The 17,173-nt window shown below is 52.6% G+C and overlaps 1 protein-coding gene across 4 annotated transcripts in view; it reads right to left on the minus strand.

Moving 5' to 3' along the window:
• The window catches only part of PHC2 (polyhomeotic homolog 2), a 53,106-nt gene extending 36,152 nt beyond the window's left edge, over positions 1 to 16,954 (minus strand). Inside the window, exons 1-6 of one of the 4 annotated variants that reach the window (XM_032877148.1) lie at positions 16,760 to 16,954; positions 13,899 to 14,057; positions 12,759 to 12,836; positions 12,130 to 12,294; positions 10,138 to 10,224; positions 8,680 to 8,992 (exon numbers count right to left, since the gene is read on the minus strand). In XM_032877148.1, coding sequence (XP_032733039.1) covers positions 8,680 to 8,992; positions 10,138 to 10,224; positions 12,130 to 12,294; positions 12,759 to 12,836; positions 13,899 to 14,057; positions 16,760 to 16,900 — 943 coding nt within the window. In that variant the 5' untranslated portion in view covers positions 16,901 to 16,954. Of the gene's footprint in view, positions 1 to 8,679; positions 8,993 to 10,137; positions 10,225 to 12,129; positions 12,295 to 12,758; positions 12,837 to 13,415; positions 13,501 to 13,898; positions 14,058 to 16,759 lie in introns of those variants that run through there. The other 3 variants (XM_032877151.1, XM_032877149.1, XM_032877152.1) reach the window with 3 other exon arrangements.
• Between the last annotated feature and the right edge of the window lie 219 nt (positions 16,955 to 17,173).

Consider the following 17,173-nt stretch of genomic DNA (forward strand, 5'->3'; position numbering starts at 1 on the left):
GTGCTCTAACCTTGAATGGCCTCCTTAGAATCTCAAGAGGCCAATCCACAGCTCCCAAACCAGTTGGTCCTTAGCAACAAGAGGATTAAGGTCCCCTAGGCAGAAGGGATTACCTGCTCGCCCCCTTCATTGCATCCACTCTCAGAATTTATCAATAATTAATCTCTATTGATCTCAAGGCTTCAAGGATGCAGGAAACAGCTCACTGCCCCAGACGGGCTGGGACTCTTGTCCCAACATACACCAGAGTTGCCAGCATCTCCCTAATGGCTCCAGGCTTGCTTGTACACTTATTTTTCTAGACTCTGCTACAGTGGACTAGTTTCCTGGTCTCCGGGTGAGGAGGGATGTCTGTGAGAGAGGATGGTGTAACTCTTTACTGCCCACTAGTCTTCAAGGTTTAGAAAGTGAAGAGATGCTTTGAACCACTCATTCACTCAACAAACATTAGCAAGCACTCACTATAAACCGAGTACTATGTCTGGTGCTGGCTGAAACATGATGCCTAGGACAGATTATAGTCCAACAAAGGAGACATTTACTCTTGGCCTATCTCAGTAAACGTTGCAATAGGAGATAAGCCCCAAACACGGAGAACTCAGAAAAGGGGATTGATTCAGCTTGAGGAGAGCAGAGAAGGCTTCCCGGAGGAAGCGTTTAACAGGACGCAGAGTTAGGAAGATGACAGAAGAAACAGTGCATGGGAGGACTGGAGACATGAAATGCCAAGGTGCATTCAGAAAGCTGTAGGGCACCCGGTGCAGCTGAACCCGGTGTGTCTGTAGCAGAGCACACAGTTTTAGGAAGGGTCTAAATTACGCTAGCATCCACAAGAGGCTGCTCTTCTTGGAAGAGGGCTCATGGGATCTGGCCTTGGGACTGACTGAGATTGAGGCTGACTAGAGAAGTCAGCCCCCCCGCCACCCCGCGCACACACACAAATAGACAGGGAAGGACCTTCTGGAAAAACCTAAAGCAATAGCCACATGAATTTTCCATGAGGCAGTTCCTCTGTGCTGAGGGCTAAGGGTTTGAGGGGGAAGAGGAGCTAAGGGAGGTTTCCCTGAGACAAGACACTAGGTCATAACAACAGGCTTGTAACGGCAGGGGCACGCCATGGCGTTCTGTCCCTGTCTTCGTGTCTTGAGGCCTGCGCTGCAGCCATCTGGCAAAACTAGCCAACCTCCTCTGTGAGGCAGAATTCCTCATAAGGCAGCCTGGAGCATTAAAAAAAGAAACTGGCTTCTGCGTCTCTGCCGCCTCCCCACCTTGGCAGAGAGACGGTGGTGCAGCGTTAAGTGGCCTAAAGCATGGGGTTCAGAGCTGGATCTGGGTTTGGAGCTTGGTTCTGCCACCGATAGACTGTGCAACCTTAGACAAACTGCTTACCCTCCCTGAATCTTTATTTCCTGTTCTAGAAATGGTAATATGCCCCACATAGGGTAGCCAATAGCATCCCAGGGAATATTGAGTTTTCAATCATGAAAAGGTTCACTGCCTTTGCTCATAACTAGATGCTCAGCAAAGGGAGCTCTTCTTAAAATACTATCAGCTATTTGCATGTGGCTTTGAACTTCTCAAAGCATTTTTATAATGTGAATCTCATTTATGCATAACAATAAGCCGATGAGGCAAATGGGCGGCGCTCCCATAAGCAGGAGCTGGGCAGAGTTTCCGATTCTTGGGACAAGGCGGCGCTAGAGGAAGGTTGGCTTTGCTTGACAGATGAAACATAGTGCCTTGCTCATCACAAACCCTCAAAAAAATTCTGATGGACGGGTGCCTGGGTGGCTCAGTTGGTTAAGCCTCTGCCTTCGGCTCAGGTCATGATCTCCGGGTCCTGGAATCGAGTCCCACATCGGGCTCTCTGCTCGGCGGGGAGCCTGCTTCCCTCCCCCCCACCCCCGCCTGCCTCTCTGCCTACTTGTGATCTCTGTCTGTCAAATAAATAAAATCTTTAAAAAAAATGCTGATGGACAAGTGACTAATATAAGCCAGTAAACACAAAGTAAAATGGCAAGCCTTGGAATAGGAGCTGGGGGCTGCTCAGACCTTTTCTGGTCATCTCAGAGCGAAGGCCAATGAGGAGCGAGTGCTTTGCCAGAAGGCAGGGAGGTAAAAGGTATGTGACAGGTCAAGTAAGTCACAAAGGGATGGGGGTGGGGGGGTGTGGGTGGGCAGAAGATTGGTCCCAGGAAGCCATGGGCAATTCCAGTGGTTCAGTGGGCAATCTGGGGAGGGTCTTGAAGGCCCTCCAAGGAGTCAGAGTCATTCTTACCAGAAGTCATGAACATGCTATTTATTGAAACCCTCCTATAGGCTAGGCATTGCAGCCGGTAAAGTAGGAAATAAAGACACAGTGATGGTTTCTAAACAAGAAAGAAATCACAGTCTCTGAGGAAGAGGGTTCTAGCAGCTGTGAATGGGAATTCCTGGCCATCAGTTAAGCCTCTTACAGTTAGCAGGCCTAGAGGAAAGGCAAAGAGCCAACACAGAGGGCGTTTCATCGGAGCCTGGCGATGAGCTGGGTGGTGGTGGAAGGTGGGACTCAGGAGGGAAAGGGAGCTGGTAGCTGTCTCGAGCCTACTGTGCGCCGGTCGCCTCTGCAGGCCACCGCACTCATCTTTACAGCCTGTGGGAAGTACAATCATCTGAGTTTTATAGGTGAGGAAATTGAGGTTTACAGAGATTAAGTAACTTGATGATGGTCATAAAACTAGTAAGTAGGGAAGCTGGGGTCTGAAACCAGATCTAACTCTGAAGCCCATGCTTTTCCCATTATAACACTGCCTCTGTGGGAAAGGAAAATGAAGTCAGAATAACACTGAGACTGAGAGCCTGGGCTATAAGAGTAGCTCACGACTGTGGACAGTGGCCAGGAAACTGGGAACGGGGATTCTTCTGTAGAGGAACACAGCCAGGTTTTTGTTTTTATTTTATGAATTCTGTAAATTTTAAAGATGTGTATACAGGGCGCCTGGGTGGCTCAGTCGGTTAAGCATCTGCCTTCAGCTCAGATCATGCTTTCAGGGTCCTGGGATGGAGCCCTGTGTCGGGCTCCCTGCTCAGTGGGGAGTCTGCTTCTCCCTCTCCCTCTGACCTTCCCTCCTACTGGTGCTCTCGCTGGCTCTCTTGCTCTCTCAAATGAATAAATAAAAAATCTTTCAAAAAAATCTTTAAAAAGTGTGTATAGCAGGTGGGGTGATATCCAAGGCAGAAAATATCCTGTAGACAGGAAATGTCTAGGGAAGGGGAATGAAGACAGGGATGGACACATATTGAGAACTCTTCTGCTGACAGGTGGTAGGTGTCTGAAATGTAAGAACAGATAAGCTCCTTTAGGGGTGAGTGTTGGAGTACAATGCCAGGAGGACAGGACTGAGTCTTTTGGGAGTCCCATAGCTAATGGCAGTGGGGTGAGGGGAAAGGAGCGGGGAGCAGGTCCCACCTACATGCACAGATGGTCACAAGCACACATGGCCATTCTAGGCGTCGGTACTTCCCAGTGCCAGCTGAGATCATCCTCCTTCTGTTCTGTTCTCAAAACTTACTCATTTTTCAGGCACAACTCCGATTTCCTCAACCCCAATTAGAATTTAAACTCTTGTTCATCTCTGTTACTCCCATATGGTTAGCGTTATGTTTGGCACATAATAGGTGCTAAACGAGTATTTATTGAGCTGAACTAAACAAAGAGACAGAGAAAAACTATTTGGGGACGACAGTTAATTAGTCTTTGTGAGCCATCTCTTCTTCATTTGGGGGAATGGAATAATCATTGTTAGTGTTAAATGAGATATGTAGGTAAGATATGTGGGTATTTAGTACAGTGCCTGGGACACGTTTGTATGGTGACTGGATTGTTCATTAACTGGTAATTATTATTATTAGCTGGCAATGACCCATGGAGGTAATATAATAGGAGCCTAGGGGGAAGGATTTCAGGAAAGAAGGCTCAACAGTTCCAAGGACCTCTGTGTATCACAGTTGTACCCTCTTCCTCTGTCTCTGTCATATACACACACACACACACACACACACACACATGTGTACACACCCATGATGTGTTAAGCAAAATATATAATGCCTCCACTGATATCCCCGAGACCTTTTACCCCCGCTATAAAGAGGAACTTCTTAGTAATCTAAATTCGGTCGTCCTACAGTGGATAGTTGAAATGACCTTCATGGCTGGTTGCACGAAGCTAACATCAGAATTGTTGGGCATTTTGACTCCAGTGAGATAACGAGCCCACTTGTATGTTTTGTTTTTATTGGCTTCTCTAAGTAAAAGCATCTATCTCACAGCTTGGAAGCTGCTCTGGGAGAGAAATGTGGTACCCAAGAGTCCTAGAATCATCCAGTACCACGTTGTCAGGCCTATCACAGACAGAAATCACTATTCCCCTGACACAAACCCCTCTCTGTGATAAAACAAAGCTGCTATGTGGCAGGCCTTTCCAGCAGTTTTCGCTCCTCTGATGAGACCTGAGGAGGGATGAGGAGACAGAACAAAGACTTGGCATCTGGAGCACAATTGTGTGGAAAGGCCTAGAATTTTCAATGACCTGACAGCCTTTTTTCACAGCATCAACTTCCTGGTCAGCAACTTGCTGCTCACCTTTGGGCCTGAGTGTGCAGCCAAGGCCCTGAGTTTATGCCCTAGAATGAGGACTCCCAAGAACTAAGCCTGCGTGGAGCTGTGGCCCAGCTCCCTTTAAGGACTCAGTTTCCCTGCAGGCGGGGCCCATGGGACCTTGCTGCCTCCTCCTCTTAAGCCCTCCCTTGTTCTGCCCTCGAATTTCTGAGAAGCCCAACCTCTTAGGCTCTGCTCTCCGCCCCTTACTCCCCTCCCCCACCTACCAACCCACCCCTTTTCAGGGCATAAGGGACCTTTTCTATTTGCAGATCTTAAAGAAGCTGGTTGCCAAGGTGACAGGAGCAGGAACAGCAGGGAGCTCGCCATGGGGGAGGGGCTTTGCCCCCAAACAGCTGTCAGTGGGAGCAGTCCCAGCTGGGACTACAGCATTTGCCTGTTCTGGGAGTACATAGCCCCCAGGGGGACACATTCCTCTCCACTATGATCCCCCACTGCCCCCCACCGCAGGTCTCTACTGGTTATTCTCCCTGGAGGCAACCAGCCAGCCAGCTCGAAAATGCTCCAATAACCAACAAAACCCGCCACCCCCGCTTCTCCCTCCCTCCCTCCCTCTCTCTCTCTCTCTCTCTCTCTCTCTCACACACACACACACACACACACACACACACACACACACACACACTCCCTGTGCGCATGCCCACATGCTCTGATTCCCCTGTTCATTCGCAGTGGGTTGGCTGGGCAGGAGGCCAGAAACTACCTCTGACTGAGGACCCCGAGCCCAGCGCCAGGTGCTGTTCCAGGCCGCCCCCACCAGGGCATAAGGATTATGTCCCTCTCCCCGCGGCATCCCCTCTGGGAGGTAGGGGTGGGGGAGTGGAACCACCGCTGCCTTACGGAGAGGAAGGGGGAGAAGAAGGAAGGAAGAATGGGAGAGGATGGTAGGAGGTAGCAACCGTGCAAAGCCCACTGATTTGGGTGATCTAGATGAGGCTCACAGCTGCTCCACAGAAAGTTCTGGAGAGCCACTGGTCTCTGTATTGTATATAGCCACAAATTACTAGTCCCAGGCCATGCCTGGGCCCCAGGCCTCAGCCTGTAACTCACTACTGTCCACCTTTATAAGATTCAGGAGAAGAGAGCCCTCCGCCGGATTCCGGATTCCGTAAGCTGCAGAACTTAGGCCCTTTGACTTTTTCGGTCATGAACTGGAAAAGCCTAGGAAAGACCCAAATTACTGCAAGAAATGGGAGAGGCAAATACAGCTAAAGGACCAAGAATACAGAATCTGACTCGGCCAGGCTCAGAACTGGTTTCCAGTTCCGCCGCTTAGGACGTAATGTGACCTTGAGGAACATACGTAGTAAGTTCTTGGATAACCTCTCTGAGCTTTCATCGTCTCATCTGCAAAATGGATAAACACATTTACCTTACAGGTTCTTTCGAAGGTTAAACAGGGTGGTGTGCATAAAGCTGCCTAGCGAATCATCCAGGTCACAGGAGATGTTTTCTCAGCACCCAGTTTTCTCGAGACTCCAGGGTTCCCTTGCACATTTAGAAAGAACTCGAGAACTGGTCTTTCTGTGGAAGTGTCCTTAGAATCTGGGGGGCTGGCTTCAATCTAGGCAGAGGCTATATTTTGGCTTGGATGGGAATGGTTCTCAGGAAGTAGGGCTTGTACGGTTTGTAGCTTGAATGAGAAGGTAGAAGTGCTAATCTGGGGTCTCACTCTCATCCAAGCTGCTGTCAACTCGCTGTAAGATGCCCACCCTCGACCCTTTTGAGCCTAGTCAGGAAGAAGCTGGACTAGTGTCTGATGAAAGCAATGCTAGCCGGTGAGAAACATCTGGAACCACAGGGCAGTGAGGCATGTGTCGGGAGCTGGCTGCCTTCCTTAGCTCAGCAGTGACCGTCCAAAGGCAGAGAATCACCAACCCTTTGCCCTTGAAACCTAAGGAGAGTCAATGAAGGACTGGAGTGTAGATCCTTCTTGCTCGCTATCATGACACTTGACTTGTGCTTTCCCCTGTCTTGACTATCTTCCCCTGCTTTGTCTGGTGGGGAAACTACTCATGCTTTAAGACTCACAGGCCATTTCCTCTGAGGGACAGTATCTCTGACCCATCATCCTAGCACTGAGTTGGCAGCCTGTGCCCACACTTACCTTGGACTTACTCCTATAATAAGATCTTTGAAGTTGAATGGATTTGCTTATATATCTGGCCCCCTCTTTTTGACTGCACATTATTTAGGTAAGGTGTTGTATTCTGGCCCTCTTGGTTAATCTAGTAATTGGCATACATAGGCTCTCAAGAAAAAAAAAATGCAGGTTAGATTGGTTGGTAAAATGGTCTGGATGAAGACAGAGGGTCAGTGGTGGTCTCAGGTATGTGACCAGGGTGATGATCTCTTTCATGTAAAGCCATACTGTCTATAGCTATGCCGCTTCCAGTCGGCGATGGGAGAAGAATTAGGCACAAACAAGTCAGCTGCAAGAGATTGGGAGCAGGGGACAACAGTCGAAAAGGACTGCTGTCCCGAGCAACTCCACAGTCTCACTTTTATTAGATAGAAACAATAGCCAACAGAAGGATCGATGAAGGTCAAACGTTAGTCAGGTCTTGCGGGCTAGCGAGGAGGAGGATAAAGTTTATAGTTAACCAAGCACATTCAAACGACTCATCTAACTAACAACAGGCGCTTCTGGGAAGAGAAAGGAGCGATCACAGAAAAGGGAAGCAGGCGGTTTTCGTTCCACCCTGAGCTGACCGGGCGTTCCGGGCTGCCAGGCTTCTCTGAAGGGGCGGCCTCCAGCCCTGAGAGAGCCGGGCATCCCCAGCTGCCCAGCTTCACGGTCGTATATCGTCCTTCTCCCCAAAGACCTGTTGCCAGTATATGTATTTCTTAAGGCCATATCTAAATGTGCTTGGCAACTAGTAAAATCCTCCAAGGGTTACAGTTTAAGTAACAAATTGTTCCAAGGGGCAGCGGCATAGCTATATTTATTTAGGTGGTCTAACAGTGTGGTCTCATTCCCTAGACTGATAAGCTGGCTTCTAGGGTTGTTTTGTCTTTTAAGATTTTATTTATTTATTTGTCAGAGAGAGGGATGGCAAGAGAGAAAACAAGCAGGGGGAGTGGCAGGCACAGAGAGACGTGGGACTCAATCCCAGGACCCTGGGATCATTACCGGAGCTGAAGGCAGATGCTTAACTGACTGAGTCACCCAGGCCCTCCTTCTGAGACTTTTCTAAGGAAAGACTGACTGCCTACAGCAGGCGGCGCTGGGACAATGCTAGCAGGCAGAGAAAAAGGTCCAGCCTCAGGGGATGCTGAGTCAGTCCCCTCACAGAATCTGCCTCACAGATAATCTGGGTATTATTATTATTTTTTAATCCGCTAGATTTTTTTTCTCAAGTGTCACCCTCCTTGGCAAGGCTTTCTGGCTCTCCTCCCCAGAGCTAGACAGCTCCCCGGTGTCCCTGAAGTGCCCAGAGCTCACATTTATGAGTATCACATTTATGAGTATCACAAGTACCTCACTGTACTTGTCAATCTATCTCCCTAGACAGCGCCCTCCCCGGAGGGCAGAGCCCAAGTCTCACTTATCTCTGTGCTTCCGGAACTGGCACCATAACTGGCATACATTTGTCAACAAATGTGTTGCATGATGAGAAAATCAACTTCCCGCTTCCTCATCTGCCTGTGTGGTTCTTGTGTGCATCGGGCTCGTCCCTATCCCTCTTGCTGACCCTTAGAGCATTTCAAAATAGCCCAACCGCCAGCCTCCACTCTCTCAGGGCTAGGAGCTCTGAGTGTGTACTCCGAGATTCACCATTGCGCCCGTGGCTAAGGACTCCTTTATTACAGATGACATGGCTTCTTCCTCTAAAGCTAGATGGAGACATGGTATAGAACAAGGAGCTGATGAACGCCTCAAGATTGGAAGAGGGAAGAGGAGAGATGCAGGGCTGGGATCTTAGCATGTCCGTGGGAAAAAGGAAAGTTTGAAAGTTTCCCCTTCCCTTATAGTCCTCCTGGGTTTTCTGGGATAAGACCCTTGTCCCTGGAGCCCTTACCTGGTGCGACGAGGGGGTGGGTGGCCACAGCGGGGGCCATCCGGCTGAGCCCAGCCCGGCCCTCAATGCTCCCCGGTGCGCTGCTGTTACCATCTCCTTTCTTGAGTGGCTCCAACACGCTGTCAGCTATGCCAGGCTTGGCACCTGCGGGGGAACCCTGAGCGGTGTTTCTGCCCTGTGATGGGGTAGGCAGAGGCTGGTTACCACCTGGCGTGGGTTTCAGGGCCAAGCTGGGCAGGACAGGCTGGGTGGGGGTAGGGCCCGAGGCTGCTGCAGTTGGTGGCTGCTGTGTTCGAAGGGTCAAGTTCTGTACCTGGAAAAGAGGGGTCTATAGGAGTCCCGAGAATGCGGGTAGCAGCAGTGGTAACACACAGCTAAGACAGGGAAGGAGGTAGGGATGGACCTAGGAATGGCTAACTGGGACAGCAGGTTGTAAAATCAAGAGAGAAAAGAGAAAATGAGTTAGGGGCCGAAAGAGGAACCAGGAGCAGGTAGAGTTTCTAAAGGGGACAAGAAAGAATGCTAGTGCTTGGATCCGTCAGCAGAAGAAACTGAATTCTGAGAAGGGATGCCCACCCAGGCTGGGGCGGGCTCTCTCTCCCTTCCGTTACCTCCTCTCCTCCCCCAAACTATCAGGATGGGATGCATTCCATTTAGAAAGAATTCCCAGCTACAGTGGGGCCCAGGGCTTCCCACACTCAAAAGGGCCAGGGCAAAAGTGAAAGTTAATTGACCAGCGTGGCCACCAGGCAAAGGATCTTTTTTTTTTTTTTTTTTTTTTTTTTGTCCTCAGGATCTCAGGATGAGGTTTACACCAGGATCAGCGTGCTTACTCAACCTGGCCCCTGGTGCCCTCTGCTGGATGCGCAGAGGCTGTGCCCGACTCGCTTCTGACCAATCTGATTTCTCTCGCTCCCAAGTGTTCTCCCGGACTGTAGCTGGGGTGAGGAGGGAGTTGGGGGGCAGGTGTTGCCCCGCTGCCCTTAGAATCTTTACAGCCACAGCGGTATCCGTGTACTCCCAGAGGAAGGTGGGGACCCAGGACTGACCTTGCTCCCTCTTCCGTGCCATTTTTCCTGAACTAGAGGGGCTAGTGTGTGTAGCCAGAGTGGGATTTTTCCACTTGAAAAGCAACACAGAAGTTATACTGGGAAAAAGCTAGTAATGGCCACCCATTATTGGCAACAGCGTTTACCCCAGCCTGTTGCTCTCTGACTCCTGATCTACGTTTGAGGGAATGGAGCGGAGTCGAGAGTGGCTGAGGTCTTCTCAACGGGGGAATTAATTAAGGAGTCAGTCTGGGAGCAGCGGGATGTCCTGTCTCCCCCCGGCTTTCCTAGAAGATCCCAACCTTTCAAGAGAGTCAAAGAGCCTCCAGGCCTGTGCCCATACCCGGTATCAGTACCCCTCTACGGAGGTGCCCACCCCCCTGCCCTCCCAGCAGCATGGAATCCTCACCTGGGCGGGGGTGGGGGGCCGGGCGGGGGAGCCAGTGCCGAGCTCAGGCTGCACAGTAGCGACGGTGGCCGTGGGCGTGAAGATGAGCTGAGGGGACAAAGGAACAGTGCCGCCTAGGCTCCTAGCTACCTGCACCAGGTTACCTGGCTGGGCCTGGAATCACAGGAAACGAGGCGCCTTTTACCTGCCCAATGTGGGCTCAGCCACAGGACAGGCCAGTTCAGCCAAGGAGCAGATATGGGGAAAGAGGGAGGCAAGAGAGGGAAAGAGTCCAGGGGGACCACCTGAAAGTCTCAAGAGGCTTGTAGCATCCTGATCCAGGCTGGCTAGTGAAGGGGATGGCGGGGGAGAGCGCATCTGGGGATGCACATTGGGTTTACTTCAGAAGCCTCTGTGAGGAGCTCATCCCAGAGGGCCAAACTTCCTGGGATACCCTGAAGTCACTCTCTCCACAGCACCCCAGGGAGCAGGGACCTTGGGTTCAAACAGATGTCGTAGGACCTCTTTCCAGGTCTAACCCACTCCTGACTCCAAGTCTGGGCCAGAATGGGACTCCCCTGCACAAGGGATCCAAGTAGATGTATTCTTTTCTCAGTTCTTAGTCAAATTTAGATTCAGGTGGGAGGCGGGTACAGAGACAATGGGGGCGGAAGACCCGGGTTCCTGGAGCCATACTCAGGCCTGCCTCCCCTTCGGTGGGTACCAGCTACATGCTGGTCTCTGCGTGACACTTCCAACCCTGCGAGCCTTGTTTGGTGCCCCGTGGGTGTGCAGATATCTCATAGGCAGCTTTCCCCAAACTCTGAGGTACACCTATGTCTACTCTTCTGGGCCGGTGTGCCCTGCACTGGGGAGGGAGGCAGACAGGCTGAAGGACCCCGACTGGGGCAGCTGAGTAGGACAAGGGAACGAGTAAACCGAAGACAAAGGCAAGTTTGGGCAGGGTCACGCTGTGGCCTCCCGTTCCCTAGGGAAGTGCAAGTCTATTCCATACTGTGTGTCCCAGAGGCTATTCCCAGGGAATGGAACACTACAAACAACGAACTCAGAGTCAAGAAAGGAAGTGCTGGAGCAAGACCGGAAAATCCCCAAGTGTCAAGTTCTGGCCACAGAAGCAAAGGGAGGGTAGGACTGTATTGTCTTCAGGGCAGCGTGTCAAGGAGCCAGAGGGAGACATCTTCAGGAGGGGAGACACGAGATCAGACTCAGTGAGCTGAGCCTGACATAGAGCTACACGTTATTTGTCTCCTGGGAAGTATGCTGCTATTTTCCCTGGAAATTCTTCTAAATCTTAAGGACCCAGACCTCAGGACCTTTGCATCCCTTAGGGGCAGGTGTAGAGGAGAGATTCTAGGTAAGCAGGTCTGGGGCTGATCCCATCCTGAGCACATTTGGCACATTCAAATAAGCTGAATTAACAGGTGACAGGGTGACCCTGATTTGGATGGGGACCCAGTTGGGAGAGCAGTGGAGACAGCAGTGTGTCGTGAAATGGAATATCACCTTTACCCCCTGGGCTGGAATTCTCCTTTGGTCCTGGAACTAGTGGTGGCTGGTCCCTGTAAGGCCTGACACAGGGGGTTAAGACCCCATTTTTGTAAAGTACATGGATGTCTGTTTGTTTGCTTAAGTATCTGCGTATACTGACCATCTGGGCACGGGCCCCTGCATTTTCTACCCTAATGAATTCGGGGGAGTGGTTTCTGATAAGAAGAGGACTATTAAGAAAGGAAAGGAGGCCTCATCAGCAACCTTCTCCATTTCAGCCGGGAACCCCACGTGTCCTTGGGTCACTGAGCCTGTACCCAAGCTCCCATTCAACCTTCCAGATGCCCTCTTCTTTATGCCACCCCTTACCTCTTGCCGCCTGTCCCTGGGTGCTCCTCCCCCCCACTTCTCTAATCCCTACCCTCTTTAACCTCCCAGCCCCAACCTGTCTGTCTTTGTACTCCTCCCAGGCCATCTGAGCTGCGGCCCAGGCTGGGTACTCACCATCTGTGCCCTTAGATACATCTGTGCTTGGCTTGCCGTCAGGGCCGGAGATGACGTGTTGCCCAAGAGCACAGCCTGCTGGGCGATGCCTGAGGCTGTCGCCGAGTTGACGCTCTGCGCCCGGTTGATGAGCTGGGCTGCTGCTGGGGAGGCTGCCAGATTGATCTGATGAGAGAGAAACATGCAGTAGGAAGCAGGAGGTTCTGTTGGTTAACTCTGTGCCCCCCCCTCCACTTCTTTCTCTCCCCCTCCTCTGTTCTTTGGTGGATTCAGCCTTCTTTAGGACCATCTCTGACACATGGGTCTTGGAGCGTCCCTCAGCCCTGCCCCATCTCTGGCCCATCTCTGGCCTACATGTGGAGCTGCAGGGAGGGTTCAGTGGCAGAGAGAACTGAACTCTACACAGAGAGTCTGGCCGTTGGAGTGAAGGGTGACAGGGAGTTACTAAAGTAAGGGTTAGAAAGAGCCAATTTTTTTTTCCCCTCCCCTGGCAAGAGTGATAGATTCCAGCCATGAGCAGGGCTAAGGATTCCTTGCCTGGGTCTGGGAGCCCGCGAGCATCTGGGACAAGGAGGGAGGAGCTGGACCCAGCGCTGTGGGTCCTGCTTGCTGCTCTCCAACCTACTCACCGAGGATGACTGGGCTGGGGCCTGTGCAGACACGTTGCTGCCTGACGTGCTCCCTTGTCTGTTGGCCACCAGGCTTGCCTAGAAAAGAACAATGCTTGTCACAAGGGCCCCAGATCTCCCCCAGCTAGCTGTTCCCCAAGCTCTCTAAGGAAGCGCTAGAGGACGATGGTTAGGAGTCCAAAGCCTACAGTCAAACCCTCATTCTGCTTCATCTGTGTGGCCTCAAGCACGTGCTTCAGTTTCCTCTTTATAAAAAACAGAACCCACCTTGTAGCATCGCGGAAAGGATGAAGCAAGGCAAAGCATCCACACGTAAGAGCTCAGAGGATTAGTGATGATTACTACCTATCTTTCCGGGTCTCTGTAGCCCCCGCCACCGTGCTCTGTCACACTGGGCTCACAGACCCCATGAGAGATTTTGCACAGGCTGTCTGGCATGTTCTGTCTGCCCGCCTCCCCATGGCCGGCTTCTTCCCATACTTCACGCGTCAGCGCCATGTCCCTCCAGCAGACAGACGGTCCCCAGCTGCCCAACCCAGGACAACCCACTTGTCTCTCAGGCCAAGCGAACTTTCTCTTTCAGACTGCTTATGGCAACTTAGAGATTTAGATATTTCGCTTCCTCGTCTATCTGGGTTTCTGTTTGCTCGCTCTCACCTCATCTAAGCTCTGCAAAGGCAGGGTCCACAGCGGACTCAGTGTCTGACATGCCCTGTGGCACAGTGGGTACACGGGACTTTTGGTGAATGAAGGAACACATGAGGTCTTCTCAGCCACGAAGGACAGACAGGAAGCTAGGTGGGCAACGGCCTTCTCTTGAGGTCACTCCCTCCAGGGCCCCCCCCCTAGTGTGGTGTGGTGCCCTGGGGAGGAGGGGTTCCCCCGGCCCTTCTTCCTGGGGCCAGCTGGGCAGAGAGTTCCACCACTCCACTCACGGGGCTGTGTGAACTTGGGCCCCGGGCCGAACTTCCCACACACTCTTTCCTCATCTGGCAAAGGACCATGACCTTCGTGCCTGCGCCCAGGGATTCTGTGAGGGCGCCCCCCGCCCCTGTGCCCCTACCCCCTTGCCCCCAGCAGCACCGCGCATACAGAGCCCGCTCCTCCCTCCTCCCCGCTCCCCCACCCTGCCCCTCTCACCTGCTGAACGGCCGCCAGGCTCTGGAGCTGGGCGCCACCGAGGTGCTGCTGCTGGAGCGCGGCCGTCTGCAGCATGAGGTGCTGCTGCTGGGCCGCGTACATCTGCTGCAGGTACTGGGCCGCCGTGCTGGGCTGCCTGTGCAGCGCCTGCTGGATCACCTAGGGGGCCGGCGGGGGACGGGGAGGCAGCGCTGTCACCCGGCTGGCGGGGACCCACCCCTTCTTCCCCAACGCCTGGGCAGCCCCATCTCCCCTTAACTGCTCGGGGCACCCCAGGCCAGCGACCACCCCTACAAGGGGTCACCATGGCCTAGGGAGGCCTGCAGCCGGCGCCGTTTCACCCTGCCTACTTCTCCGCCCTCGTCTGCCCCCGCAGAGCTTCAGCTCCTGGGCTCCTTTCCTCCCCAACTGCATCAGCTCTGGGGGTGGCCGCCCGCGTGGCGTGGGGAAAGTCAGAGCAGGACACCACTGCTCTTAGCGGCTCTGGGCAGCGGGGATGCTCAGGGCGACAGACAGCAGATAGCGGGGAGAAAGCCTCCAGGGACACTGTGTCCCCTGCCAGGCTTATTCGCCACTCCCCCTCTGGCCATTCCCTGTGCTCAGATTGGGGGACCGGAGCACTGGACAGTGAGGGCAGGGGGACTGAGGCCCAATAAGGTGGAGAGAAGGAAAGGGGTAGGAGAGAGAGGCAGGTCTGAAGGGGGGCCTAGTCCAGCCTGAGCAGCACAGCCAGCAGCCGCAACTTACCCAAGGGCCACACCCTCCAGGCTGGGGCTGCTTCCCAGGATCTGCCCCCAGCTGCTAGAGTTCCATCAGTCCCTTAGAAGAAAGTCCCGTTGGCCTTAGAGAGCAGGCCAGTGCCACAAGGATGATGCCTTTCTCTTGTATTCTTTCTCTCCCCCTCTCCGTCATTCCCTCTTTCTGGCCACCATCACTATCACCAGCCTTACTGCTACTCCTGTTTCCAGACTGGACTGGCTGAGCCATTGCCTCTAGGAAGTGACAAAGGCTTCCTTTGATTCTTTGATCTCCTTCTCCCCAACCTTCACTCCCAGTGTCTCAAAACCTCCACTTATCCCCAGGAACAAATAAAAGTGAATGCCTTTCACCCAGCCCTGAGATCTTCTGTCTTCTCCTAAGCCCCACAGACATTTCTCCTCCCTTCTCCTTTCCTGGTCACCCTCCTGCCATCTTGCCTCCTGATGCTCCATGTGGGCCCTAGCCAGGCTTTGGCCCACTTGCTACTCTTAGCTCTGCCACATCCCTGACCATGAGGCTGCTTCCCACCCTGGGTCCTGCCCCCAACAAGCAAGCATCCAGTCTGGATTTCTCTGCCTTAGCCTGACTTCTAGGGCTGGTGGTTCTTGACCAACACCATCTTTGGGCTCAGATTTGGAGTTCTGCAAAAACAGGCTAATATCTCAGATTCTTCATGGGCTCTGGGGTCTCCGGATTCCCCCACCCCAGCCCAATTCTTCAGATCCCACTCCTCTCCAGTGTTCTCTCTCCTCAAATGGTCCCAGTTTATACAATCACAGTGCTCTTTATTCCTTGTTCTCTCCCAGAATCCTTTCCTCTTACTCCCCACACCTAGGCCTCTCTATTTTCCTTAGACTCCTGAACGAACATCCCCGCAATCCAGACAGTAGTAGCGGAGATATGGTGGCTCTTCCTCACCAGAGGGCTGGTGCCAACAAGTGGAAATGGCAGGAGCCCTGAACCACTGTGCATTGATGCGCAATGCAACTGTGGCGGGGGGGGGGGTGTCAATCGCAGCACAGAAAACCCCCAATCCCTTGCATCTAGACTTGTGATGAGGGGTGGGAGGACGGCTCATCCTGACGTGGGCTGCTAGAAGCTGTGCTTAAACCCTCATGTTCCGAGGGGCTGGGAAGAAGCCAGGTGTGGGGGTGGTAAGGATGGGTGCAGGAACCATGGCTTTACTCCACCGGACACAGAGGTAACCCGGAGAGGGAAGACTTCAGAGTACCTGATGGTGTCTTCAGACTCTCTCGCTGTCTACTGTGACCCGTCCTCCACTCCCAAATCTGGGCCAGGGGCCAAAGCAGGACGAGGTCACACGTCTGATACATTTTTGGGGGATTAGCCCAGCTCCCTGGAGTGAACACTTCCTAGGGGCAGTCTATCTGTCTTATCTGGGGACCTCACACAGAGAGCTGTGGGGGGCATGAGTTTCAGCCTTTTCTGTCTTCACCTGAATGGCCTGGATGAGTTATTACCTTCTCTGAGCCTCAGTCTTCTCCGTTATGGAAGAAGAATGTAATACCCATTTCCAGCAGGAGGATTAGATAAATCCGCAGTGGTTTTTGTACCATATGGGGCACAAAGCAGATGGTGAAACATGGGCATGGGTGTGTGGGGGACTGTGTGTCATCACCCGGAAGGCCTCAGGGATGACACTTAGCAGACCACTGCTTTGGGGATCCCTTTTGGTCCTCTAAGAAACTTAGTTTTATTACAGGGCAGTGGTTTTTCAGATAATAGGTCTAGGTGGTAGCTGAGTAGCTCCCTATTGCTTTTTTTCTGCTTATTATTTTTGTTTCCCCTTCACACTTTCACATGCCTGTCCTCCCAAACAGCACTCTGGGATCTGAATCACCAGGTGAGATAGGAATTTTCCAGATCTGCAAAGTATTCTCTCTCTCCCCGAACCTCCCTGATCAGACCCATCTAGCATCACTTCTTCTCCAGCGGTGTCTAAGTATATATCCATGAACACATTCCCTGATGCCCATTCTAGAGTCCGCAGCCCAGTTGCTCCCCAGACCATGCCAACACGTCCTCCTGGCTAGCCCCAACATGATCCAGGACTACGATCTCTAGATCAGCCGGAATCTTACCTGCACAGTCTGCCGGTCAGGAATGCCGCTATACACAGAAATCTGGGGCCCCGTGGGCCGGCCACTCCCACCGCTGCTGCCACTGTTGCAGCTGCTGCTGGTGCTGCTGGATGTATGGGGGACTGGCAGCTCGTTCTCCATGGCTGGCGCAATGGCACAGTCAGGGCACTTGGACGGCAGAAGGGCAGGCAGGTGCTGGGAGCAAAGAGGCAGAAGTGAAATGTCACACAGGTGCTTCCTAGAGAACGCATACATATGTACCAGCTTTCCATCAGCCTGGGGTGGGACCACTTCTGGACTGAGGCCTGAGATGTACTTGTCACGGAAGGACAAGGCCAGGTGTGACTCACAATCAGATCTGCCTGATTTTAAAGTCTAAGACCTGGGGGCACCTGGGTGGCTCAATCAGTGAAG

Source organism: Lontra canadensis, unplaced genomic scaffold (assembly GCF_010015895.1).
Source record: "Lontra canadensis isolate GAN:19392208 unplaced genomic scaffold, GSC_riverotter_1.0 scaffold60, whole genome shotgun sequence".
Lineage (NCBI taxonomy): Eukaryota > Metazoa > Chordata > Mammalia > Carnivora > Mustelidae > Lontra > Lontra canadensis.